General features: G+C 38.2%; 1 protein-coding gene across 1 annotated transcript in view; it reads left to right on the top strand.

Moving 5' to 3' along the window:
- The window catches only part of Pio (zona pellucida domain-containing protein piopio), a 146,685-nt gene that overhangs the window by 22,569 nt on the left and 102,559 nt on the right, over window positions 1–21,557 (top strand). The window contains exon 3 of the mRNA XM_076798109.1: window positions 5,069–5,129. Within this exon, the coding sequence (XP_076654224.1) occupies window positions 5,069–5,129 (61 nt within the window). The remainder of the gene's footprint in view (window positions 1–5,068; window positions 5,130–21,557) is intronic.

Below are 21,557 nucleotides of genomic sequence, written 5' to 3' on the forward strand. Positions count from 1 at the left end.
TCAGACGCAAGCGTTACGTCTGCCTCGTTTTTCTCGCGCAGGCTCGACTGGCGTTGATGTCTCCGGGGCACATCGACGCAACCCTGAACTGGTTCCGCTGGTCATTATGCTGAAAAAATTTCTAATTATACCTAACCGGGCCGCGTGCTTCCCTCGGAGGATCCCGATTAACGCGATCGTTGCGATCGCCGTTTGTTTCTCGATCCGCCGTCAGCGCAATATTTTCTTCACACGTATCCACCTGGCAATTATTTTCTGTTCATCCTTCCGTTCTTCCTTATATTTATTAACACTAAACCTACCTAGCGTCAACAGTATCTGGTGAATCTTATAAAAATGGCAACCCTTGAGATTGTCCATAATTTTCGATATAATAAATGCTTGGACAAAGAAATTTATTCCACTAGATTCCACGAGTGAATTTTTATAGTTTTAATCATTGTGAAATATTAACCCTTTGCACTCGGCGCTAGTTTTAATCTAAAACTAAATTTTTCTTCCGTCTTACAATATTTTCATTTTATTCGTTCGAAACTGATCTGATTTCTACGTATAATATTAAAATGTTTAGTAATCTATTAAATTCAAATTTTGTAATGTAAAAGATATTTTGTAATATTTTTTGTAATTTCTTTGAAATAATGCCACAACAATTTCTAGTGGTGATTCAGAGTCACCACTCGAGTGCAAAGGGTTAAACCGGTCATTTTGACCGTGGGAGGTTTAGTGTTAATAAATTATCAAATTTGTTCATTAAAACTAGCACTTCCATGCCTCGACTGGTCACGCGGATTCCCAAGGGCGGGTCTCCTCGAACCCATACTCTTTTTCACTCATTTCTAAAAAAAATTACTTTTTAAAAAAAGTTTCGTAATATTTAAGCGTTTGGTACTTTATGAATAGACTGCGAATTTTATGCGTTTATAATAAAAATGGGTAGGCCTAATTTAAGACAGTAAAAGCATTCGGAGAATTTAAGTATACTATTATATTATTTTCAACCTATTAAACATATTAAGCGGGAAATTAAATATTTAGTTCAGATTGTTGCAATTCAGGTAGAAAGTTTTTATTTTGCATAAAGATCCGTAGTCTATTTATGAACATTTTACGTTGCATTTAGATGTATATTTCTAAAATAGAAAATAGATATTATATTCATTTGAAGAAAGTCAGGGAAATGTAAACAAATAGGGAGTCACGATGACGTAAAATGTTGGGTGTAAGCAGTAAAAAAAATTAGAAAAAAATTCTAAGACAGAGAATGTTAAAATTGCTTCATCGAATCACACGGAAGTATTAATCCTGTCCAAGGACCCAATTAACAGTCCTCTACAAATCGAGTATCACGAAGTAAAATCATAAATACACGCAAAGAAAAAAAGTTGTTTTTTGTTAAATATTCCTAATGCACATAACGCGGTAAGTGGTTGATTAGATGTTACCATGTTCGTTAATCCTCTTCAAGGACCAAACACGGGATGACAATCCTCTTCCTGGTGGCGTCACGCTTATTTTCGCCGTCGATTGTTCGCGATAAACGACGACTCGCGACAACGACGCAATCACCCGACGCATGTAACCGCTCGCTAATCGCTAAATAGTCTCGAGACGACGTGTTTTACCGGATAGGGTAATTAGGAGTGAGCTAACCCGGTTGAGAAACACGTTCGTCCTTTTCGTTATCCAATCAGTCGCCGGCCGTATACAAACAGCCGTCTTTAGGTCTTATTTACAACCTTGCCGCGGCTAGAAACCGGGGAGCTCTCGGGTTTCAACGGCGGAATTAATCATCCGGTCGCTTCGTTTGCTATTATTCATCGGATCGGATCGAATCGTGGTGACTCTGATTTAAATTAATTCACTTGCGATTGCCAGGGTCTCGGCCAAACGCGATTTTCTACCCTCAATCCTTTCTACATTCGACGTAACTCGATTGTGCATCTTGTTGCAAAATAAAATTTGTCGATCGCAAGCTACGAGAGCTAATTAAAAATTAATTGTTCTTATTAATCATTACACTGCGTATTTGACGCGTAAATTAGAAAATTGAACAGTTGCCGTTCGAAACAGTGGAAAGATCAAAATAATTAAACTCTTGTGAGCTTAATTGATTATAGTCTCTGAAAGTAGAAGCTTCTAGCTTTAAAATGAGACCAAGTTTGTTATTGTATTATTTTTTATAACGGAATGATCACAGTTTAAATATCGTCAACTTTGTACCCTCAGTTTTATGGTGTCTTATATTTTCTGAGATATCAAGATAATTTGGTTCAAGGTCAACTGAAGGTCAGCTTATGATACACTATTAACCCCTTGCACTACGATTTATTTTACGGTTTCAGTGACTAGAATTTTTTTGTAATTCGTAATTTCCTAAAAAAAAAAAGGAGAAAATTTATATCTATGTGTATTTATATTTATTTATATGTTCTTCAATAGCTGTAAATTAACAACGCCAAAGTAGAATTTTATTTCGGTTTAAAGGAAATTAATAACATATTTATTAGACTCTGTTCAGAATCTTCATCACGAGTATGACTTGATGTTGTAGGGCAAGGGGTTAAAATTGTTTTAGCAGCTACAACAATTAACAAAAATATATCTTTCGAAAAATACATTTCAGAAAACCTGAACAATTGAAATATTCAAATGTGTTCATCCAATCGAAAATACACTGGCCTAAAACATTTTCTGACAGAGTGAATAAACACAACTCGTTACGTCACAGGTGACAATCCTGGTCGATTCTTTTTGGATCTAAAGTGGGAACGATCGAAAATTGTTAATGCATGAATAAATAGTAATAGTAATCAATATCATCAGCGATCCGTGAGATCTTCTTCAGAAGTAGCGCAATTTTCAATGTCTACGCAGCACGATGGTTAATCGAGTATCAGCCCGCTCTTAATATGCAAGCATGAGCGATCGTATCATCCTAAGAGATTATGTATTTGATCATCGACGATGTAGTACCATGGAAGCCGATGTAACCATCGAAAATGGCTGATCGGTTGTTCGACGAACATTGAGCCCGACTTTGCTATTAAAACAGACAGGAATGGCCGCTCCCGGGTTTATACGATTAATGATAATAATTACGATCGACGGGGAATAATAAGATAATAGTCGGCGCGGCTATATGTAAATTACTAGTTCCCTTAGTTTCGCGGTTTTTCTGCTCGGCGAACGCTCGATCTCGTTCCGAGGACTTGTTCTCCGATCGCCCGGTTAATTAAAAATAGTTTTAACCAGGGACCAAAAATAACAGTTATTCTAAAATTTTCTACGACAAAAATCATTGATAAAAAGTTGATTATTGTTGAAATTTTTAAGATAATCTACATAAAATATAAAGAAAAACATTCCGAAGAAGAAAATGATTAAAAATATCGATTTTTATACCTTTCGGTTACAAATAACAGTTATTAGTGTCCAAAACATTGGATCCTCCTCGATAACTGTCATCGACGACGAAAAACTGTTAGCAGTTATCGATGAGAAAAGTTCATTTCGATCGCTCATTTCGAACAAGAAAAAAAAGTTTTTGGTTGCTTATAATCCTTAATTGTAATCAATACGATTTTAGTCGATGAAATACTTGTTATTCCATGACTTTTTTCTTTTTGGTTATAACTAAACTGCGGATTATATGCATTTATCACAAAAATGGTTAGGCGTTTTTTAAAACAGTGAAAACATTAGAAAAATTTTAAAATGCTGTTACATTATTTTCAACCTATTAAAGATATTAAGAAAGACAATAAATTTCTATTTCACTCCAGTTTGTTGCAACTCAGGTAGAAAATTTTTAGTTTGCATAAAGATCCGCAGTTGTAACAGTTATGGTCTCTGGTTTTAACACGTTTCGCTTTTGAACGGGAATAAACCTAAATTACACTGAATCATCGGTTTCATATATTCCTTGATTATTTAATACTTATCAAGGACCTCCCGACGAATACACACACACACAGACTAGACGATCGTGCAACAAACAATAGTTGATTCTCTATATTCCATCGGCCTTCGACTAAACCAATAAAAGCATAATCGCTGAGAAACACCTTGCGTTTCGTTCCACGCGATAAGATGTTGCCGATTGTCCTTAAAATTGCGTTCCATCGACACCTTTTCCACGGATTCGTCTGCTAATAATCAAGCCTAATCGATGAGAAACGAAGCCTCGATCGCGCGCATGCTAGAGCGTCTCGGATCGCATGATTCATAGACCGAGCGGAGAGAGTCGAGCGGATCAAGTTTACCTGACATTTTCGCAAGGACTTCTCGATCGATGACGATCGCGGTTTTAATCTGTGCGTCGATCGCCGATCACAGAACCGATAAATCGATACAGCAGATTCGATTGCTAGTTCGTTAGTACTTTCAATAATTTTTATAGGCTCGTGCGTTTTGAACACGTGCCGTACACTTTGAACTTTCAACGATTTTAACGGTGTAGAGAAAGTTATTGAAAGCGAGGGTAATTATACTTCGCGCGAATACGATCAGACAGACGCTATATCTCCGTTTTATATTTATTTCTGTTTACGTTGCATATGTTTTCGTTTTATATTTATATTCATTCCTACTTTCATCACGTACGAATAGACTGAACATAAAAATAGCCTGGACAACAATTACAGAAAACCAGCAATTTCATGACGAAACAGTTACGCAACGTTTTAACATTATGCGATAATCTCATTTACGTAAAAATTCAAGTCAAAAGAATTTCTTCGTGCAGTTTTTTTTCCGAACTTCTTATGTGGTAATTTGCTTCAGAAAATTAATGAATCCTCCGGTAAATGGCACGAAAGACGAAACGAACAGGTGACGAGAGAGTTATGCAAGGAGAGTTACATAAAAAAAAAAATCGAGTCAACGACACGCAGGATAAAAGTAGAGTCACCATGACACAATGAATAATGTTTATGCGAGCGCAGTAGGATCAAGAGCGCGCCTAAAGCTTTTTAAATTGCGATCGCACGCCGCCTAGTTATTCTAGCGAAATCTAGGGACGAAATACTCCCTAGCCGATCTAACCAGCCATTATTTTTTGTTCTAGATCACAATAGCGAGGCACAGCAGCATACACGCGGCCCAAATACCCCAGCAGCCGGCGACGTGTGAGTATACCACTTGTTTGCTCCAACTTTCTAATTGTCCGTCGCATAGTGCGTCGATTAATGGACAACAGTCGAAAATTAGAGCACACAGTACAATAGTTTATTCGTAGGCTGCGGCTTTTTATGTGAAACAGAATTTTCTGCATCAACAAAAAACTTCTTAAGAATTTATTTCTTTTTCCAACAATTTTAGAAGGTTTTGGAATAATTTTGCAATGTTTTAAATCTTTTTACTGTTGTTAATCACTGAACGTTCACTAAAAATACATATTCAAAATATTTTGAATAAGTCATAAGTAGACTGCGGATCTTTATGCATTTGTGGCTTCCGAAAATTTTCAAAAAATGCTAAAATATAACATTCGACAGAATTTAATAGAATTTTTATTTACTTCGAATCTACAAAGGCTGCTACCACTGAAAATAAAATTTAAAAATTAAAATTATTATAGTAAATTATTATTTTAGTAAGTTATTATTTTAGTAAAATTTTTTTATTAAAAAAATTGCAAATTGCATAAACATCCGCAGTCTAGTCATAATGTATGTTTCGAAGTTCCATTTTCCGACGCACTGTACGATAATTAATTAGTTGAGGTCGATTAATCGAAGTCTAGGGAATTTTTGCAACAAGCGTAGTCAAAAATTATTTCCTAGCGAATCGAACGCGACACGATCAGATAGTATTAAAAAAGAGAAGATCGCGGACGATTTTCCATGGAACTCGCGGTGCGCTTTCTAATAGCACAATGCTTCGCCGCGATGACAATGATTCCAGGAACAATAACCGGCCTTATGAACGCGCCTAATTAGCGCGACAGGGAGCGGTCGGCTGATTGATCCGGACGGTCAATTAATTACTCGTCGCGGTAATAACCGGTGCGTCGTTCGCGGGACGACAGAATCGACGATCAATTAGAGCCCGATATCTCAATCTACTTTGGCCTACTTTTTTGACAAATTATGTCTTGCAATCGACGCACAACATTTTTATTTTACATAAAAAAAAACCGCTACTAATCGATCAGTCTCGATAATCTATGGTCTGCAAATTTGACGGGTTCACCGATAACATTGAGCAATTTATAATTAACCTAGATTCACGAGGATCGTCAAAATGGCGGATTCGAAATTTTTAAATTTACAATTATTGCAAGGACGCACATGTGAAGAATTGTTCAATAGTTTCTTTGAGCACAATTTGCAATAAAAATGGTTGAAAATCTAAGTAACTACAATTTCGTTATTTTACAATGTAAAATAGTCACTTTAGAAGAATTTAAGAACAAGTATGCAACAATGGAACGAATTGGAACAATGGAAACGGACATTTTATGCAAGGGAATCAAATGATTGTCAAGGAAGAAGCATACTGAAGCCGATCACGGCATTGAAATCGCTCGCATGACGTATTAGCATGCATTGAAATCACCAAGGGCTGTGCTCGTGTATTACCATGTGTCGAAGTCTCTTCGACATAATCATTCGCATGATGCTCGACCATGCGTTGAAATCACCGGTGTCGCGTACACTTTTATTATTAGTCTGTTGATCTTCTTGTAGACATTTTTTCCGCGAATTGCAAGCAGCAGGAGTTAAACAGAAAGTTGCTGTTTTTATTACCAGGCTGTCGGTCTTTATGTAAAATGAACACTTTGTTCACTGACTGCAAAGAACGGGAGTTAAATAGAGTATGATCTCCGCTCTTAATTATTTTAATAAACTGAATGTAATATGCAAAATATTATAATAATTATTCAAAATAAAAATCGTTCGAATTAATTCGTTTCTCTTCTTAATAATTTTTCTTCTGAATATTTTCACTGTTTTGTATTTGATCGATCTATGTTTATCATAAATGCATAAAATCCGCAGTCTAACGATGTTTCGTTACAGTTCCATATTTTATTTATTATTCAGTCTATGAGCTCATCGACTAGTTATTGAACGGGGGATTTTTATGCAAAACGACAATTTTCTGTGTCAATTGCAACAAATAGGAGCCACGTAGAAATTTCATTCTTTCTTTAACGATCTCGATGAGTTGAAATAAATGTTTTCTTAAGTATTCTGTTTATCTCTTTATTGTTTTAAACTCCTACAGCGATGGTATCTGAGGCGATGAAAGTAATCCTCCGGTTTTTTTTGTTCTATGAATAAACATGAACCAAATTAACCTGTTCTTTTGAAATGGAAAGTCCTTAGAGATCCTTGTTTGTTCCGTCAAATAAACAACGGCGAGTCTTCGAGGAGATGATCGAGGAACGCGTTTAATAATAACCAATCGTATACGCAAGAAAACAGTAAATTCTCCAACAAGCGAACCACTGCACTGCAAAACAAAGAAGAACTGCATTTTACGTGTAGACGTTATGGCCTATAAATAAATTCCAGTGCCATAAGTTAAAAACCGTTTGCCCTTGAATTAACTTCGTTCGATTCGTTTTTTAGTGGAAACCGGAGAACCATAACGACGCCATGGAGGCTCTATACAGAGGCTCGTTGTTATATTTCGCTCGCAGTTAGAACACTTAACACTAAACCTACCGTAGCCTTAAAACTAATTGATACATGTTGTCTTATAAATATGACGAGATTGAATTTATTTAGATTTTTCACGGTTCGTATTTTAATATATGCTACACTAAATATTATTTACTTCGTCATATCCCGCGAAAGCATCTTTATAATTTCAGTAATTATAAAATAAAAAATCTCGAACCGGTTATTCTGACCGGCGGCGGTAGGTTTAGCGTTAAAAAGACAACTTGTTTAACATCGGACCATACAATTTCGATTTCTCTGAGAAGTTAGGTTTAGTTTACTAGCTGACGTAAAAAAAATTTCTTTCTCAAAACGTTAATTAGATACATTCGGAAAATTTCCTCGAAATCAAAGAAAACATTTTCACTTACTGGGTCCAATGCCGCGTATATGGCGGCAAAAATAAAACAAAAGTATAAATATATATAAAATATAAATATTTTCCTTTCTATACCTGATATAAAAATGTTGAGTCCACAGTTTCTCTTCGTATGAAAAATAGCTTGGACCTGGAGGGAAGTGAACTTGAAATACTTCCGGGCCGTTTATGGTTAAAAGTGTCCGAATATTATTGTGGCTGACTGTATGCGTGCGTCCCGGAGAGTAGGCGACACGCGTACCCTTGACAATCGAGCGATTGATCGAACTCGTTCGAGAGGGAACGACGCTGCGAGGATGATCGAAAGAAAGGGAAAAGAATGGTCAAGAAAGAGAGGCTTTCCAGACGAGCGACGACCTTCCTTGGAAGACATTGCTTTGCTGGAAGGTGAACGCGGCCGTGCGACCTAGATTCTCATATGGCCAAGAGAGAGAGAGAGAGGAAGAGAGAGTGAAAAAGAGAGAAAGAGAGAAAGAGAGTAAGAAGGCGAGGAGAGAAAGAGGGCAGAAAGAGAGACGAGAGCGGGACGAAACGAGATGACGATTATAAACGAGGGACGAGCACACGATTTCCTTCTCGACATCGATGCGAATCGAAAGTCCCTGTAACCAGCGGTCGAACACTTTCAGCCTTTTACCTTTTACCGTCGCGGCGCCCCGCAGCCATTTCACTCGCAGTCGAGTTACGCGATTTTACAAAAGGTTCTCTCTTTCGAAACGGCCATTTCCTGCTACGTGAACTAACATCCTACTCCCACGAGGCTGCAGCTATTCGTCAACCTACCCGTTCTCAGAGGATCGAAATGGGAAATAATAGCATCGAACGTATCGACCTCTTGTACTATGATATCGAGTCAGACTCGTGACGAACACTTCGAACAGAATTTTCTAAATATCAAGGCTCCGTAGATTCGCGATAAGGTAGAGTGACCACGTTACCGACAATAATAGGCGTAAAATGGTTTTACGCGCCTCAGCTTTTCGTCCTTATATGAGAATATTTTTCGCCGGGAAAGGGCTCGTTCGAAAGAGGAAGGTTCAATCTAGCGCGCGCTGGTCACGAGCTGACGAGATTATGCAGATATTTGGTAATATAAGCGTTAGAAGTAGGTCAAAAATTGACGACGCGCGTGCCGTGGAATCCAAGCATTTTTATGCCATTGGATGAGTTTTCTGGATGAAATCGAGAGTAGCGCGTGCTATAAAATATCTCTGGCTACAAATTGAGCTATAGAAATTGGGGTGCTCAGAAATTTGGGGTCCTAGAAATTGGGGAGCTCTGAAATTTGGGAGCTTAGAAATTCGGGTGCTTAGAAATTGGGGAGGTTAGAAATTTGGGAGCTTAGAAGTTTGGGGTCCTAGAAATTAGGGACCTCAGAAATTTGGGATCCTAGAAATGCATCCTAGCATTTCTAGTCCATCCTAGCATTTTTATGCCGTTGGATGAGTTTTCTGGATGAAATCGAGAGTAGCACGCGCTGGAAAATATCTCCGGCTACAAATTGAGCTATAGAAATTGGGGAGCTTAGAAATTTGGGGTTCTAGAAATTGGGGAGCTCTGAAATTTGGGAGCTTAGAAATTCGGGTGCTTAGAAATTGGGGAGGTTAGAAATTTGGGAGCTTAGAAGTTTGGGGTCCTAGAAATTAGGGACCTCAGAAATTTGGGATCCTAGAAATGCATCCTAGCATTTCTAGTCCATCCTAGCATTTTTATGCCGTTGGATGAGTTTTCTGGATGAAATCGAGAGTAGCACGCGCTGGAAAATATCTCCGGCTACAAATTGAGCTATAGAAATTGGGGAGCTTAGAAATTTGGGGTTCTAGAAATTGGGGAGCTCTGAAATTTGGGAGCTTAGAAATTCGGGTGCTTAGAAATTGGGGAGGTTAGAAATTTGGGAGCTTAGAAGTTTGGGGTCCTAGAAATTAGGGACCTCAGAAATTTGGGATCCTAGAAATGCATCCTAGCATTTCTAGTCCATCCTAGCATTTTTATGCCGTTGGATGAGTTTTCTGGATGAAATCGAGAGTAGCACGCGCTGGAAAATATCTCCGGCTACAAATTGAGCTATAGAAATTGGGGAGCTTAGAAATTTGGGGTTCTAGAAATTGGGGAGCTCTGAAATTTGGGAGCTTAGAAATTCGGGTGCTTAGAAATTTGGGAGGTTAGAAATTTAGGAGCTTAGAAGTTTGGGGTCCTAGAAATTAGGGAGCTCAGAAATTTTGGGATCCTAGAAATGCATCCTAGCATTTCTGGTCTATCCTAGCATTTTTATGCCTTTGGATGAGTTTTCTGGATGAAATCGAGAGTAGCGCGCGCTAAAAAATATCTCCGGCAACAAATTGAGCTATAGAAATTGAGGAGCTTAGAAATTTGGGGTCCTAGAAATTGGGGAGCTCTGAAATTTGGGAGCTTAGAAATTCGGGTGCTTAGAAATTTGGGAGGTTAGAAATTTAGGAGCTTAGAAGTTTGGGGTCCTAGAAATTAGGGAGCTCAGAAATTTTGGGATCCTAGAAATGCATCCTAGCATTTCTGGTCTATCCTAGCATTTTTATGCCTTTGGATGAGTTTTCTGGATGAAATCGAGAGTAGCGCGCGCTAAAAAATATCTCCGGCTACAAATTGAGCTATAGAAATTGAGGAGCTTAGAAATTTGGGGTCCTAGAAATTGGGGAGCTCTGAAATTTGGGAGCTTAGAAATTCGGGTGCTTAGAAATTGGGGAGGTTAGAAATTTGGGAGCTTAGAAGTTTGGGGTCCTAGAAATTAGGGACCTCAGAAATTTGGGATCCTAGAAATGCATCCTAGCATTTCTAGTCCATCCTAGCATTTTTATGCCGTTGGATGAGTTTTCTGGATGAAATCGAGAGTAGCACGCGCTGGAAAATATCTCCGGCTACAAATTGAGCTATAGAAATTGGGGAGCTTAGAAATTTGGGGTTCTAGAAATTGGGGAGCTCTGAAATTTGGGAGCTTAGAAATTCGGGTGCTTAGAAATTTGGGAGGTTAGAAATTTAGGAGCTTAGAAGTTTGGGGTCCTAGAAATTAGGGAGCTCAGAAATTTTGGGATCCTAGAAATGCATCCTAGCATTTCTGGTCTATCCTAGCATTTTTATGCCTTTGGATGAGTTTTCTGGATGAAATCGAGAGTAGCGCGCGCTAGAAAATATCTCCGGCTACAAATTGAGCTATATTTTGTCTTGATTCTCTGCGAAATAAAGCCGAAAACTTGAAGCACGTTTCTGGCGTCGGAATTCATGATATCGATAATACAGAGCAAAAAAGGTAACAAGTTTAGTCACAGACTTAGGACATTATACAGCAGTCACCGACCTGCTGACTCTGCAAAAGTCACGTGAGTACCCCTGAACACGTGGTTGTACGATAAATATAAATTTTCTATTTTTCGTAGTAGATTATATGCATCAAAGAAGTTCTAATCATAGTAATCACAAAATAAATTGTAGTGCAAGGGGTTGATTCCCAAGAAGAATTTATTTAGAGTCTCTCAAGAGATATTACCACCTTGATTTACAGCATTATTATTATTCCCCGCAAACCACTAAATCGTTCCAAGACATACATGATCACAATACACATACTGGAGTTATTAGTTTTTTTTTGTAAGTTGACGGGGCGAGGACTCATGATGATCAACTTTTATTTTTTAAATCGTTTATTTTTTTATACACCAATGCAGACTTTCTCCATAAAAAAGTACCAACCCTTTCGAAAAATTTAATTTAATTTAATTTAAATATTAGATTAATGATTAGGAGCCAAAATTAATTTTTATTTAACTTCCGTTTGTTGCAATCGATGCGCAAGATTTTTATCCTGCATAAAGATCCGAAGTCTAAACACCAGAAAATAAAATTTTCGAATCAAAAAATTTGGCAGCTCGAGTTTCGGTTTGCAACATTGATGCAAACATACAGATCGCTTTCTCGACGAAGCGTCGAACGAAGATCCAAAGAAACGCGATAATTTAATTTAAATATTATATTAATGATTGGGAGTCAAAATCAATTTTTATTTAACTCCCGTTTGTTGCAATCGATGCGCAAGATTTCTATCTTGCATAAAGATCAGAACTCTAATCACCAGAAAATAAAATTTTCGAACAGAAAAATTTGGAAGCTCGAGTTTCGGTTTGCAATATTTATGCAAACATACAGATCGCTTTCTCGACGAAGCGTCGAACGAAGATCCAAAGAAACGCGAGCCCTCGTAAAATCCCACTAAACTGTCTTTTACAACAAGATTTAAATTAATGTCGGAGTAAGATTCAATTAAGTAAGATCAATAGGTTTAAGATTAACCAGCCGTTTATGGAATTATGGAAGCATAAAATCTTTTGATCTGAGATTTCAGTTCATTAATTACCCAGCCCGGGGACGCTGCCAGGGATTTACAGATCCTGATATCAATTTACTGAAACAAAAATGGCTCGTAAAGTAATGTTTTCGAAGCAAAGAAATACCTGTCGACCTCGCAGCGCTGCACTTTGCGCGTTCTAAAATGGCACGGGTTCATAAATTTGCATAGTACTCTCGGGTCGAGATAAGTAGAAACGGTCAGCGATGAACAGACAGTTCGGTCCGACAGTGAGCTGTTAAAATGGCTCGCGTGATTCAGAAAAACCGCTGTCGATCGTAGATCTCTGGATCATAGAGAAACAGAGAGACGTCGAAAGAAAAGCGTTAGGAATAGAATGTAACGGATACGTGTCACGGTTTTCTACGGATTACGTCGCCGACGTCGTATGTCGATCGATTAATGAGGAGAGCGAGTCGATACCGGAACGATCGATGGATCAAAAGTGTTCCGAGCTTGCTCAACTTTTACTTTTTACCGGGAACAAACACTTAGGTGAACGCAGAAAAGGTAAACCGTGTTCCGCCCTGAAAATCACGCAGATCGCGATTATTAAACTGTCATTTACTCCTGGCGATTTTAGCGGACGCGTTCCACTTTTTTCACTCGCTACGATTTTTCCGAAAAATTTTGTCCAACGTTCTTCGAAACCGATGCTCAACTTCCGATTTATTTGAATGATATATTAGACCATTAACCATTAGTGTTATTCATTGATTTTCATTGCATCGTGTCGAATACAATGTACGGAGTTGATTGAATTTTTCGGACACCCTGTACAACAAGAGGTTAGAAATGTTATAATATAGACAATAAGAAAAAAATTGAAAAATTTAAGTGAAAATGGAATTTAAAGAGTTTAGAGACAGTTCATAAAATGAAAGGTGGGTTAATCTTTAGCTAAGGAAACCAGAAATATTTAACTGTTTGAAATATAATCCTGCAGATTTTGGCGAGAAAATGCAGAAAATCCAAGATTCGATCCTAGGAGATCACTAGATCAAAAGTTATACGTGTGTAAAGATGTGCGATTTTCGGCATTTTGTTAAGACTAAGGAAGAATTGAAGGAAAATTGAAATGTGGAATTAGGAGAATTTAGGAATACTTAAAAAAGTCGAAGAAGAATTATAAGAAGTAATTTATATCATGTTATACCTAAGAGGTACACGTTCACATGATACAATTGCATTGTATATTATATCTATAATATAAGCAGTTAGAATAATATTTAAAAAATATTTAAAATTCTATTTTACATAGTATAATTTAATGTGATTAAAATAAAATACTACTTTAAATAGAACGAAAAACTTCGCCAAATAAAATATTTTTATTTTGATAACCAGATTCATAACATAAAATATTCTAATCTTGTATTTCAAATATGTATTTCAATGATTTCCTTACAATGAAAATAATCACTCACTGTTTTCAATATTTTCCAAACGAAATACTATTTTTAAATGATATTTCAAAAAATTTTTCTTATGAATAAAATAATTTATTTGCATGGTTGTAGGCATGCTTCAAAAATAAAATAAACTATTTTCTATTTCAAACACTGTTTTGCCCAGCACTGGTTCCAGGTACGGACTATTTAGAAAAAGAGACACATTTGCATACACTCAGCGTAATTACGGAAAAACCGGTGGTTAAAGCTGGCAGCAATTAGGCAAGATTTTCATCGTTGACGACGCTTTTCCTGCGGTTCGCGTGCTCGAGGTTCCTCTCGTCGGAAAAGTCAATCTCGCGATGATCCCGGCACGAAATGAGGCTCGTCCGCGTCATTGTTGATCAGGATGGTCGGCTCAGCTGTTGTTTGCTCTCGAAGTGAAACCGCGCCTCGAAAGAAAGTGGTTTTTTTTTTTCTTGAGTTCGCGCAGCCTCGCATGCGAAAAGAGTTTCATTCTCTCGCGTTCGTTCGCCATTATTCTCACCGTGAAGCATTGTCTTCGTCGCGTTTATAGGTTCTGCGAGTAGGCACGGCAGCCATAGTAAACATTTGACATAGTCCGGCTCGGGTATCTCTTTCTCTCGAGAGGGAGAAAGAGAGAGAGGGAGAGAGAGTCTTGAGAAAATGAAGAGGACTCGAGGATTCGCACAGTCATTCGGTGGCAGTCACCTCTTAATTAGTTTACCCGGCGAATTCGGTTCGATGATCTGTGGTAATTAGACTGAGGATTCTCTTTTCATAATTGGGTCTAATTGGGAACTTGCACTTTTCGTTACGACGACTTTAACTCGGGTCAGGTGAGAGAATCTATTGAATGAATTAATTGGAAGCATTGAAGGCGAATTAAAGAAGTATCGCGGTTCATTAAATTGTTAGAGATGATGCATGAAAAACATGTTCCTTGTTTATATTGTGTTTCTTGTTTGTTGCTGAATGTATATTCGTGATTTAAAGTCGAATAATAAGAATTTATTGTGGGAACGTTTTCATTTAATAATTGACTGTTTCAACGTGAAATCGTTAATTTATGCAAGTGGTTCTAATAATTTGATCATTCATTGTAAAAGAAATTAGAAAGAAAAAAGAAACATTATTATTTTTTTTTTAAAGAAAATTTAAAATCGAAATTTGAAATTTTAAAATTTTTTCTTTAATGGAGGATAAATTGCAAACAATTATGAAAGTTAAACAGCAATTTTAATGGGCATAGAAAAATGGGAATTGAAAAAGAAATTTGAAAAATTGGAGACAGAGAAAAGAATTAAAAGGAAGAAAAATTGAAGACAGTAAAATGGAGGACGTAGAAAAATTGAGGACGCAGAAAAATTAAAAAGAAGAAAAATCGAAAACGTAGAAAAATGGCGGACGTAGAAAAATTGAGGGCGCGAAAAAATTAATAGGAAGAAAAATTGAAAATGTATAAAAATGGAGGACGTAGAAAAATTGAAGGGCACGAAAAAATTAAGAGGAAGAAAAATTGAAAATGTAGAAAAATGGAGGACCTAGAAAAATTGAGGGTGTAGAAAAATTAATAGGAAGAAAAATTGAAGACGTAGAAAAATGGCGGACGTAGAAAAATTGAGGCCGTATAAAAATTAATACGAAGAAAAATTAAAAGGAAGAAAAATTGAGGACAGAAAATGGAGAACGTAGAAAAATTGAGAGCGTAGAAAAATTAATAGGAAGAAAAATGGAAACGTAGTAAAATGGAGGACATAGAAAAATTGAAGACGATTACAAACCAACTAAAAAGTATTTTCCCGAATCGCCGCATAACTTCAGTATTGCAAACTGCATCCATCTCGTCACGGAATTATGCAGATAATTTTGCAAATAGAAATGGGGAAATTGTCGGTGTGCAAACGAAGAATTGGTAGTGGCCACGTTGATGGTTTAGTGAGTTATTTGCTTCAGTCTCGGTGAGGCTGTTTTCATAGCAAATTCGTGAGTTTCTAATGCGCGTTCCGTTTATGATTTCTTTGTTACCAGCCTGGGAACTGTCCGTTTACTCGATTAGCGAACACGCAAAAGATTTCCCCTTGCCTGACCGCACACATTCACTTTTCATTCGCCTGTATCGCTTGTCGAAGGTAAAACACCAAGGCCGTTTTTCTGTTCTCCCCTGTATGTAAAATTTCGCGCTGCTATTTCGCATTCCCTCTCATTCAAACTAAATCAGGAACGTCAATATCTCCCTGTTCGACAGGGAAATGAAATCCTCCGGAAATCGATACTTCTATTATGCTGATATTCTAGTTATGCTAAATCTTTATGGTCTGCACTGATTGAGTCGCAAAAACTTGGGGCGTTTGTATAGCATGCAAATTTTACTGGACAGTGCTGCTTCATGAATACAGAAGTTCTGAGATAAAATGAAAATATGATTTTTATCCAATTTTCCTGGCCATAAATTGCGGTGTAAATATTTTATTTAACTGGTCGTGCAGGGAAAAGCGTTTTATTGTATGCATTCGTAATAAATGCATAAAGCATGGAGCGCAGTAAAACAGGAAATTTAGTTAAAGTTTATATCCGGAGGAGGAGCTCCAGAATAATCGATTCTGCCGAATAAAAAAAGAAGTTGTTACAGCCATGCATGATCTTCAGGATTTCTTAATTTCGCTTATTTTTCATACTAGAAGAGTGAATGACTTGGTCGAAGCATTTAAACAAGCGCATTTTAATTGTTTTCTGAACTGTGAACATTCCGAATAATATTAAAATTCGTTTGTTTGTTTGGATAATTTATTATACCGTATAATGCATAGTTATTCGATGTATAACGTATTCGTGATATTTTTCTGATTGAAACGAGTCCAAACATGACACAATTCGGTGAACGTTTGTTTGTTTAATCCACGACTTAGTAGAACCTCGATTATCCGAACTGATACCGAAATTCTCCGTAATCCAAATATAAATCAGTTCAACTTAAATTGATCAATATACAGTACGATTCATTGTGCAAATCATTAAAGATTTAATCTAGCAGTGTAGCTATAGGCAACGATCGGTTCGGATAATAGAGGTTCTAGTATATCCTGGATTAAACAGGTAAAAATAATGCAAATCGTGTCGTGTTTGGTATCAATCTAACCAGAAAACTGGCGCGCATATGTTGGTAAAAGTTCTATAAAATAATCATGAAAAACAATGAATTTCCATAACAAAATTAATACTGTTTCACCCGTACGCTGCTGTCGATGTTTTATTTCATTGATGCCTATGCAGGATATAAGTCACACTTAGACAGAGACGTTACTGCACTATTAGGGGAATCATTGTGCCGTTTATGTCACCTCTAATTTCCAGAAATACGAGAAGACAGAGCAGAAACCTGATAGCGGCCTGAACGAGCGATCAATAATATTCAAGCGACAGCGAACTGTTAGATCGAGGAACAATAAATTGCCCGATGGTGCGCGTGTTCGAAGCAGGACAGGAAGGATAGGATCGACGATCCTGTCGCGCGATAAGGACGCAGGATCCTATTCGCCACGGACCAGAAAACCGATATTAGCCGTGGCCGCGTCCTGCGCGAGATACCCTCGAATAAATTCGCGTCTAACGGAACACGCCGGCCGAGGAAGGAAGCGTCGTTGACCGCTTAATAATCCTGCGATCGTCATTAGCCAGGATCATTTATAACCCCCTTCGCGTTTCCTATTTATGGTCCAGCTGACCGTGGGTCGAGCCACGATAATTATGGTCCCGCGGGACGTACAGTTACCGGCGTTATTACCCGAGCATTAGGACAGAAATACGGATATTTCGCGGGACCAGGGCTCTCTCACCTATTCCCGAAGGGGTCACCGAAGATAACGGTTGCCCCACTGATGCGCCCCCTTCGACTTGAAGAACACGCTGCGATCGATCTATCGATCCTTAAATCCTAGATTTCGCCGAACGTAACTCGATCACTTAGAATATCCCGTTTTACAACCGCTCGATGAAATGTAGAAAACGTCTTCGTACGAGGATGACCTTTTTCAAGGTCATCTTGAAGGTCATTTTCTCGGAGATCGTCGATATTTTTGTCGGGATGAAATAACGATGATAAGTTTGAAAAATCAGTTTGACAATGACCGTGACCTTCGTTGAAAGAATTTTGTGCTTGCTAAATAGCTTATTCCGACCTTAACGAACGAGCTGAAATCGATGGAGTAAACTATCTTCTGAAAAATCGTTGGATAGATTGTTCAGGATCGGAGGCGTGTACTATCATCGATCTCCAGTGACACAGACGACATATTTACTTAAAGTTAATAGCCGATAGAGCCATTAAAACTGTAACGAACTGTACATTCCGGCAAACCGGCAATTACCAGTTATTACTTGGCTGCGGGATGATCGAAGAGCTGCTGTATTATTTTCCCCGGTTAAATTGAAGTCAAAGTACCTTCGGCCCGAAGTTCATCGCTTCGGGACACACACTCGTATTACCTCTAGAGGTAGCAATTACCGGACACCAGGCTGCTGAAGAGTCATCGGAGGGACCTTGCGGAGCTTGTTTGCTACCTTCGACTGAAAGCGGAATATCTTTCAAGGTTGAATCCCTTGAGCGAACTTCTTTGCTTCGACTCTAGAAACTACTCCAGTAGCGATGTAGCAAAAAACCTGCGCACGAGTGCCACTTAAGCCTTCATCGGATTCTCCAGATAACTGCTCTCCCCCGGCCGAGATGATGCTAGTACGCAAGTATGCCACTTCTGCTAGCCAATCCGGAGCTTTCTCTGAAAACTTCCGGAACTATTCTAAGACCCTCCAAGCAGTCTTCGTGGCTTATTCAGCTTCATCTTCACTTTTTGCTGATTAAACCTTTCACTGGAAGGATTTATAATCGTTACGAGATTAGGTCCCTGTAACCTTCGAGGTCAGAATTCTTCTTCTACTGTTTCTTCAGCTTGTTCTTCATCTTTCGGTGATTAAACCTTGCGGTGGAAAAATTTGGGATTGCTCTGGGATTTGGCTTCAGTTAGTTACGAGGTCAGAATTCTTCTTCGAATGCTTCTTCAGCTTGTTCTTCATCTTTTGCTGATTAAACCTTTCGCTGGAAGAATTTATAATCGCTACGAGGTTAGGTATCTGTAACCTCCGAGGTCAGAATTCCTTCTTCCACAGCTTCTTCGGCTTGTTCTTCATCTTTCGGTGATTAAACCTTGCGGTGGAAAAATTTAGTATTGCTGTGGGATTTGGTTTCAGTTAGTTGCGAGGTCAGAATTCTTCTTCGAATGCTTCTTCAGCTTGTTCTTCATCTTTTGCTGATTAAACCTTTCACTGGAAGGATTTATAATCGTTACGAGATTAGGTCTCTGTAACCTCCGAAGTCAGAATTCCTTCTTCCACAGCTTCTTCGGCTTGTTCTTCATCTTTCGGTGATTAAACCTTGCGGTGGAAAAATTTAGTATTGCTGTGGGATTTGGTTTCAGTTAGTTGCGAGGTCAGAATTCTTCTTCGAATGCTTCTTCAGCTTGTTCTTCATCTTTTGCTGATTAAACCTTTCACTGGAAGGATTTATAATCGTTACGAGATTAGGTCTCTGTAACCTCCGAAGTCAGAATTCCTTCTTCCACAGCTTCTTCGGCTTGTTCTTCATCTTTCGGTGATTAAACCTTGCGGTGGAAAAATTTGGGATTGCTCTGGGATTTGGCTTCAGTTAGTTACGAGGTCAGAATTCTTCTTCGAATGCTTCTTCAGCTTGTTCTTCATCTTTAGCTGATTAAACCTTTCGCTGGAAGAATTTATAATCGCTACGAGGTTAGGTATCTGTAACCTCCGAGGTCAGAATTCCTTCTTCCACAGCTTCTTCGGCTTGTTCTTCATCTTTCGGTGATTAAACCTTGCGGTGGAAAAATTTAGTATTGCTCTGGGATTTGGTTTCAGTTAGTTACGAGGTCAGAATTCTTCTTCTATTGCTTCTTCAGCTTGTTCTTCATCTTTTGCTGATTAAACCTTTTGCTGGAAGAATTTATAATCGCTACGAGGTTAGGTATCTGTAACCTCCGAGGTCAGAATTTCTTCTTCCACAGCTTCTTCGGCTTGTTCTTCAACTTTCGGTGATTAAACCTTGCGGAGGAAAAGTTTAGTATTGCTGTGGGATTTGGTTTCAGTTAGCTCCGAGGTTTGGAATTTCTTCTTCTGCTGCTTCTTCAGCTTCTTCTTCATCTCTTGCTGATTAAACCTTCCAGTCGAAGAATTTATAATTGCTCTGAGATTAGGTTTCAGGAAGCTTCGAGATGAATGTTCCGTCTTCTACAACTTCTTCAGCTTCTATATCACGTCTCAGTGAAAGCTTGCGTTACCACTTTAAAATCTGTTTTCAACAACCTCCGAGATATGAAACTCTTTACGATGAAGATTTTCAATTTTAATATTATACCTGTCATACTAAAGACATTCATGTGATTACACTAAAATCCTTCAAGCAGTTTCTTCGCATACCATCGCGATAAATATTTCAATCCCCTCACTTCTCCTTTATCTCTCAATAATTAAACCTTCAATTAACCTTCGCACACTGAGGTTTTACTTGATACACATCTTTCAGACGATCCTTGAATCGTCAGAGATCTCCATGATTAATTATCTTCTAACACAATCTTTTTAAATAGATTCAAATTCAAATGATTGTTCCAAGATCCTTGAAACAGATTGGCGATCAATATTCTCATCCTTCAACAGAATCTTCCAATGATTAAACACTCAATTGAATTTCCCACGCGGAAAGAATTCAAATAATTATTCCAAGATCCTTCGGCTCCTGCGTCTTTAAAAATCATCATACTATTCTCATCCATCTCGATCTTTCGAGAACTAAACCTTCGATTGCGGAACAATAACATTTTTTTTGTTCCTGATTATTTTTTCATAACCGCTGTTCACTTTTGTGTTAATTTTAACTCGAACATTTCAATTTTTTCCGCTGCCATCGAAAGTAAGAAAAAAATAACTAAATAGGATATACATGGTTTTAAGGCTTGCATCTGATGGTGATAAAAAAAAATCCTGCCAAGGTCATTTTATTCAAGGTCATCGTATTTTTTCCCTCTTTTTCTCCTTTTTATGTGCTTTTTATAACTCGATGTGGTAGTCGATGTTAAGATGAGTTCAACGACCTAAACACCATGACCTTGGAGTGACCTTGAAGACGAAAAAATCCGTTTCAGTTTGAAGAAAAAAAAAAAGGTTTCACAAAAAAATTATTAGACACAAAAGAGTTCTGTTAATGAATTAGTATCGTTTCACTGATGTTGTTTTCATTGGTTATTCTTCGTTATATCTTGGTGGCACGAAACGAAGGTATGGTACCCGGAGAAAGTAAGATTTCAGTGCCAAAATTTCCACGTATATCGAGATATCATTCCGAGCCAACCCGAGACCGAATCCGTCGATGATCTGCCAATGACGGTGCACGATCTCCGCAGCATCTCTTATTCGTGCGGGGTCGCGGGCCATTATTTGTCGTCGCCGAACAAAGAGCTTCCCTGACGAGTGTAAAACCACGAGTATAAGTCACGAGTAAACCCGGTGGAAGACAATGAATCACTTAGGAAGTGATCTTCCGTGCGATCGGCCGCCGGTGATCGATGGCCCCGGCTCTCCCGGTGGGATCCACAAGATCGTTACGATCCATCGCGCCCCTTCTACGGAAGCTTGCGTCCTCTTCGACTGTAGTGGCA

The sequence above is a fragment of the Halictus rubicundus genome, chromosome 1 (genome assembly GCF_050948215.1).
Source record: "Halictus rubicundus isolate RS-2024b chromosome 1, iyHalRubi1_principal, whole genome shotgun sequence".
Taxonomy (NCBI): domain Eukaryota; kingdom Metazoa; phylum Arthropoda; class Insecta; order Hymenoptera; family Halictidae; genus Halictus; species Halictus rubicundus.